The sequence below is a fragment of the Trachurus trachurus genome, assembly GCF_905171665.1.
Source record: "Trachurus trachurus genome assembly, chromosome: 7".
In the NCBI taxonomy this organism is placed as follows: Eukaryota; Metazoa; Chordata; class Actinopteri; order Carangiformes; family Carangidae; genus Trachurus; species Trachurus trachurus.
The window spans coordinates 20,801,920-20,807,728 of NC_139901.1; the positions used below are offsets into that span (position 1 = coordinate 20,801,920).

The 5,809-nt window shown below is 43.6% G+C and overlaps 1 protein-coding gene across 1 annotated transcript; it reads left to right on the top strand.

Annotated features, from left to right (window-relative positions):
• The first annotated feature begins 539 nt into the window (after nt 1–539).
• On the top strand, nt 540–2,683 carry phlda3 (pleckstrin homology-like domain, family A, member 3). Its single transcript, XM_083976331.1, has 2 exons — nt 540–1,246; nt 2,297–2,683. Exon 1 carries the CDS (start codon nt 820–822, stop codon nt 1,243–1,245), a length of 426 nt encoding a protein of 141 aa, XP_083832457.1. The 5' UTR covers nt 540–819; the 3' UTR covers nt 1,246; nt 2,297–2,683.
• The last annotated feature ends 3,126 nt before the right edge of the window (nt 2,684–5,809 follow it).

Here is a 5,809-nt window from a genome sequence, read left to right on the forward strand (position 1 = left end):
CCTGCCCCCAGCACCCTAGACCAATTACATGATTTTCAAAAAGTGATGATCGGTAATTGGCAGATTAATCATCATTCTGTCTGCTCTGGAGAACCTGTCTTCCTTGCACTTCTCACGCAGTCACACATTACAACATTTGACTTGGTATCCACCCTTTAGCCTCCCACTCACATTCCAGCTCTCAGCAGAGACAGTAGAAAACAGCTTGACATAAACACTTTTTTTGAGCAATTGACCTATCTTACATCTTATATTAAATATTGGGGGTAGGGGGAAGCTTTTCTTGAGCAGAGAGACAGAAAGTGGGAGGTGGCTAAACCCACTCACCTGCATTTAAGTTAAAAACCATTACAGAGTTCTGTTTAACACACACACACACACACACACACACACACACACACACACACACACACACACACACACACACACACACACACACACAAGCGTTTCATACACAGTACGGGTCTCCTCCGGTCGTCACCGGGAGGAGGCGGTGTGTTCCACTTGAAGGGGGAGAAGGTCCACAGAGGAGCTGGGCATGTTCAAACATATCCACACAGACCAGCCTACCAGGCTCCACGGTGCGCTGTCATTGCGCACAGACTGGATTTATCCAAAGGAACTTGCTCAAGCCACTGTGTCAGTGTTTGTGCAGGCTGTCATTACCAAACGGATGTTTTGTTGCCTGAGGGACAACAGTGGTAGGATATCTATCACCAGAGATGCGTAGGTTTTTGAATTGATTCATCCCGATACGCACCACTGCCGAGGACTTTTAAAGTTTGGGCTCTTGTCTGAGGACCGTGGCTCGAGGTGGCCATGTCTCTCCCGGTCAAAGTGATGAGAGACGGGAGGCTGGAGAAGCGCAGCAGCGGGCTCTTCCAGCTGTGGAAGAAGAAGCGCTGCGTGCTCACCGAGGAAGGGCTACGTCTGCACAACTGCAAGGGCGCCGGCGACGGTGATGCTCCGGGCTCGGCGTGGAACTCCAAAGCCAAGGAGCTCCGCTTTGAGCGCATGGTCACGGTGGACTGCGTGGAGTACAAGCGGGGTCTGGTGTACTTCACCGTGGTCATGGCCACGGGGAAGGAAATTGACTTTCGGTGTCCGCAGGACGGCACGCCGTGGAACGCGGAGATTGCTTTGGCGCTGGTGCGCTACAAGAACCTACGGGCCATTCAGACCGGGAGGAACAGACACCTGTCCACAACACACCTGGGCAGCACAGGGGAGGATGTGGAGCTCTGAGGTAAGGGGAGGGTGACAGATGAATTAGACTTAGTCTGGATTTGAAAAGGCTCTTCATTCATTCATTAACTCATTCACTGTTATAATATTATGTTTGGGCTTTGGAGGAGAGAGTGTATCACCACACTCAGTAGCAAAGCCTCAGTTTCACTTTACTGTAATTAACTCTGTGTTGTGAGATTGACAGTCAAACAGATGTATGTCAAAGCATCACTTTAACCCCTTTGCCCCACCTTTTCCTGCCAGAGGTCCTCAACCATTTGCCATCAAAGACCCAAAATCTCCAGTGCATCAGTGGTGACCCCACCCCCTCCCCTCTGTGGTTGAAGGGGTGCTAATATGAAACAAGATGGTGCAGTGATTTGGTGGAATGACAACATCCAGGCTCTTGGGGATGAGAGGGGCTCATGGCTGAGGCCTGAAGTTACAGTCATGCTAAAGGTTATTTACAAGTCGCACTTCAGTGTTAAAATGTTTTGCTGTTGAGTCAAAGTCATGTCAATGTTTCCTTACAACGGTCGTCATCTGCCCTGACTGCACCACAAACCCACTCTCACTTGAGGACATAATTACGATGCAATGTGAGCCTCCAAAATAACATCTGCCTGCCTCTCCCTCACTAGGCAGCCAAGTATTTTTAAACACACACTCACACACACATACTCACAGAGTCACTACTTATGTATTTCACTGATATGAAGACGATTGAGCACGTGGTGTGTGACCAGAGCCAATTTCCCAATATATCAATATCAGCTTTTCAATATTTAGGTTGTCACCATGTGACAACAGTGTCATGTGCTGAAACTGGTTGCTGAATGTTCATGAAGTGGAGTGTGCAAGTCTGAACTATGAGCTCACAGTCCAGGAATCCGCAGCGATGATTCCTTAAGAGCGCTGCAGTAGTCAAGTGCCCAAATTAACTTAGTAGCCGTGGTAACAGTGTTATAACTCACCACAAATGCACTTTATATATTGGACACTGATGGCAGCTGATGGTGTCACTATAAAGTAACAAATTAATATAAAAAATCTGTCTCTTCTTTTTCAGGCCTTTCTATTTTCTGGGGAGTGAACCAATCAGAGTGATGAAGGGCAGAAGACACCAGATCAGCTTGATTCTGTGGTGCTGAGCATGATGGGATGTATCAAACAGCCAACACCGGATATGGATTAATGGACTGAAAAGAAGTGCTGCAGATATGCTCATATTCCTATGAGGTTATTCACACTGTCAATCAAAGCATAGGAATCTGAAATGCTGTTAGCATGGATATGTTTGTTTTTTTCTGTCAGTAACCAAGGTCAACATGGAGGTCTTTGCATAATGAAACGACGGTGTCATCTGGACAAAGACTGTGGAGCTGGGACACTGTTTACACCTGTGCCTTGATGATTCAAAAATGTAATTTATATAAGGCGAATTTTCTCAGCTTTTGCCAACATTGCGGAGAAACAGGAGTTATTTGTTTCTTCAGTCTTAATTTTAATGGAAAAAACATTAACTTTTGTTATAGACTGAACAGATCTGCATGTTTGTTTTTTTAAAGCTGAACATGAAGAATAATTATTTTGCTCATATTATTATATTCTATAAAAACCATGTACAGTATTACATGCTTAACAATATTAAATACATCTTTTCAGTATCACACAAGGTACTGATATTTTTCACTTCATTTTCATTATTTCTGTACAACACTTCTACACTGCTGTTCTCTGCACTGGAGCACATAATGTTTTTTTTTTTATTTCTAAAGAGACAGTTGCAGTTTATTTAGACCATTAATTGCTAAGCCTGCCTGTTTCCAGTTGTGGTGCAACCTTGCTGTTGTAGCCTCTGGAAAATGCACACACCCCAGACACACACAGACACACACACACACACACACACACACACTGTGGCCAGGACACCTTTTGTTCTGAGCAGCGTGGAGGACTAATGAGAAGCTCGGTGAGCCTGAGGCATACCAACATCCACCCACACATATTCACCTACAGGAGCTGATGTGCACACCCAGCATGTAATTTAGCAAAGTCTCTGCATCAGCGGACACTCGTTAGTGAGGACTAGCATATATTGTGCATTCAAGCTTGTTTTGTGTGTTTGTGTGTGTGTGCGTGTGTGGAGCTCAGTGCAGGTCAGGGATAAAGGGCCGATTGTGAAGCAACTTTTCTCCTTGCGGTGGAAAACCCCGAAGTCACACCGCGTGAGTCAGCAAGGGCCCAGGAGTGCTACAAGGAGCAGAGGCACCCAGTGATGGCCAGTGTGTGTGTATGCTTGGTTGTGTGGTTATGTGCAGTGTGTCCTTAAGCGTCTGTGTGCTCACACTACTCAGTGAGATGCCCTGTCTAAACATCACAACCTCTGTCCAGGGCATCTGGTTTTCTCAGCAGATAAACACACACCTGTCATTTCATAAACCAAATGCTAGAACACAGGTCAGTCCAAGCTGCATTAGTGTTTGCCTTATTTTGACACTGATGCTGTTGCAGATAGCACCACTAACCTGACTTATTTGTCAGTGCTTGATGAAAGAGAAAACTTGTTTGACGAAGACTATACTCTTCAAAATGTTTTTACAAGTCACATTTCTTCTTCATGGGCTTCCGTAAAGTGAGCTGCTATGTGCTACGTGTGTGTTTGACCACTAGAGGTCTGTCTGTGTCTCTTGTTACACTGACTGGAGACTTGGACTTCTTTTTGTACACTGATAGTGTAGTGTGTGTGTGTGTGTGTGTGTGTGTGTGTGTGTGTGTGTGTGTGTGTGTGTGTGTGTGTGTGTGTGTGTGTGTGTGTGTGTGTGTGTGTGTGTGTGTGTGTGTGTGTGTGTGTGTGTGAGAAAGAGAGCGAGACCTTTCAGTGGTTTGCATATCTAGGTTCTTGGCAATCCTTCAGTCTTTAGTGCAGGCTTCTATTTGCTTCACCTCACCATTAATGCTAAGCCAACAGTATTTCATCAGTGTGTGTGTGTGTGTGTGTGTGTGTGTGTGTGTGTGTGTGTGTGTGTGTGTGTGTGTGTGTGTGAGAGAGAGAGAGAGAGAGAGAGAGAGAGAGAGAGAGAGAGAGAGAGAGAGAGTGCTAGGACTACATATGAGTTTGAAATACCATTTCACTGTGAAATATTACAGTTTTTTCCCCACATGATAGTTCCTGGAATAGTAGCCTAGCCTACTGAGTTAACTGAATACCATGCATGCAACTTCCCCACAATATGCTTGTTGTAATTGTAAACCTTGTAATTTAGCTATAATCTATGTCAAAAAATATTGGCAGACAAAAATTTGACTTTTTTTTTTTTAAAGAGCACCTGCATGTTACAGTACAACAAGTATTGAACATGTACTATGATATGTAGCTACAGTACTACCTAGTTTAAATAGGAAAATTGAGTTCTGAAGACTGCAGCTTTTACAGAATAATTGTTTTTTTTTTTTTTTTAAATGCTAATTTTTATGCTGTTTTGCTGCAGCTTAATTCCAACATTTAATTCAGAAATGTGTTTGGTTACAAATCACATCAGTCATCTAGTGATCCTGTGTGTTGCACTTTTCCCTAGGGCTTCCCTGCAAGGCAAGCATGGCTTGTATTTTGATGTGTCCTTTGAGATTTAGGTGTGAATAAATAAGAATCTACCGTCATGCTCGCAGCTCTGTAAGTTTAGCCACTGAAAAGTCAGTATGCTAATATATGTTCAAATGACAACACTGGCATGCTGTTTAGCAGGTAGACTACTTAATGCCATGTTAAACACTCCTTATTCATCGTGTTGGCATGTTATATGTGTTAGCTTGCTATATTTGCCAATTAGCTATAGGTCACTGGTTTTACCTAACAGGGCCTCCTGTTTTTGTTTGTTTGTGTTTTTGTTTGTTTGTTTATTTGTTTTTAATCTAATCTGAAGATAGGGGAAAGTGTAATAATCATCAAATTCTTTGGATTAATCACTTGAGAACTATTAATTTCTGAGATAGAAACGTTGATCTGCTGCTGGTGCTGAAGTTTAAGTCGAGGGCTCACTAGTCAGTATGATTCATCTTCTGAGGACCATAGTACATGATGCATCTGCAAAAAGTTGCTAAAATCTTTCAGTGTGGACCAAAATTATGAATTGATGGATTACACATCCCCAGTAGTTCACCATGAGTCGCCTTCATCCTCCTTTGTTGTGCAAGGTCAAAGCTCCAGGCTCCAGCTGCTGGCCTCAAGGTTTATAACAAATCTGTGAGAGACGAATGGACAGAGTGAGATTAGACTGTAAGAGAGATGGGCTTGGCTAATAATAGCCTCCACTAACAAAAGAGAAAGAGAGAGGGAGACAATGGGTGGTGCAGTTAAATAGACTGAGACCAAATCGTTTGCTCCATCTCTGTTCTGTCCATCCTGCCTCTGCTGCCGTCGCATCTCTCTCTCTCCTGCCTCTGACACTGGTAAGGTTCCTTCATGGTGTGGTTTCCAAAGCTATTCAGGTGTGGTGTTCATCTTATTGTGTGCATATTATTGATAAAAATGAATGGATGACAATTTAAATAGATTTTGCTGGAACAAACATTTAATTGTTAA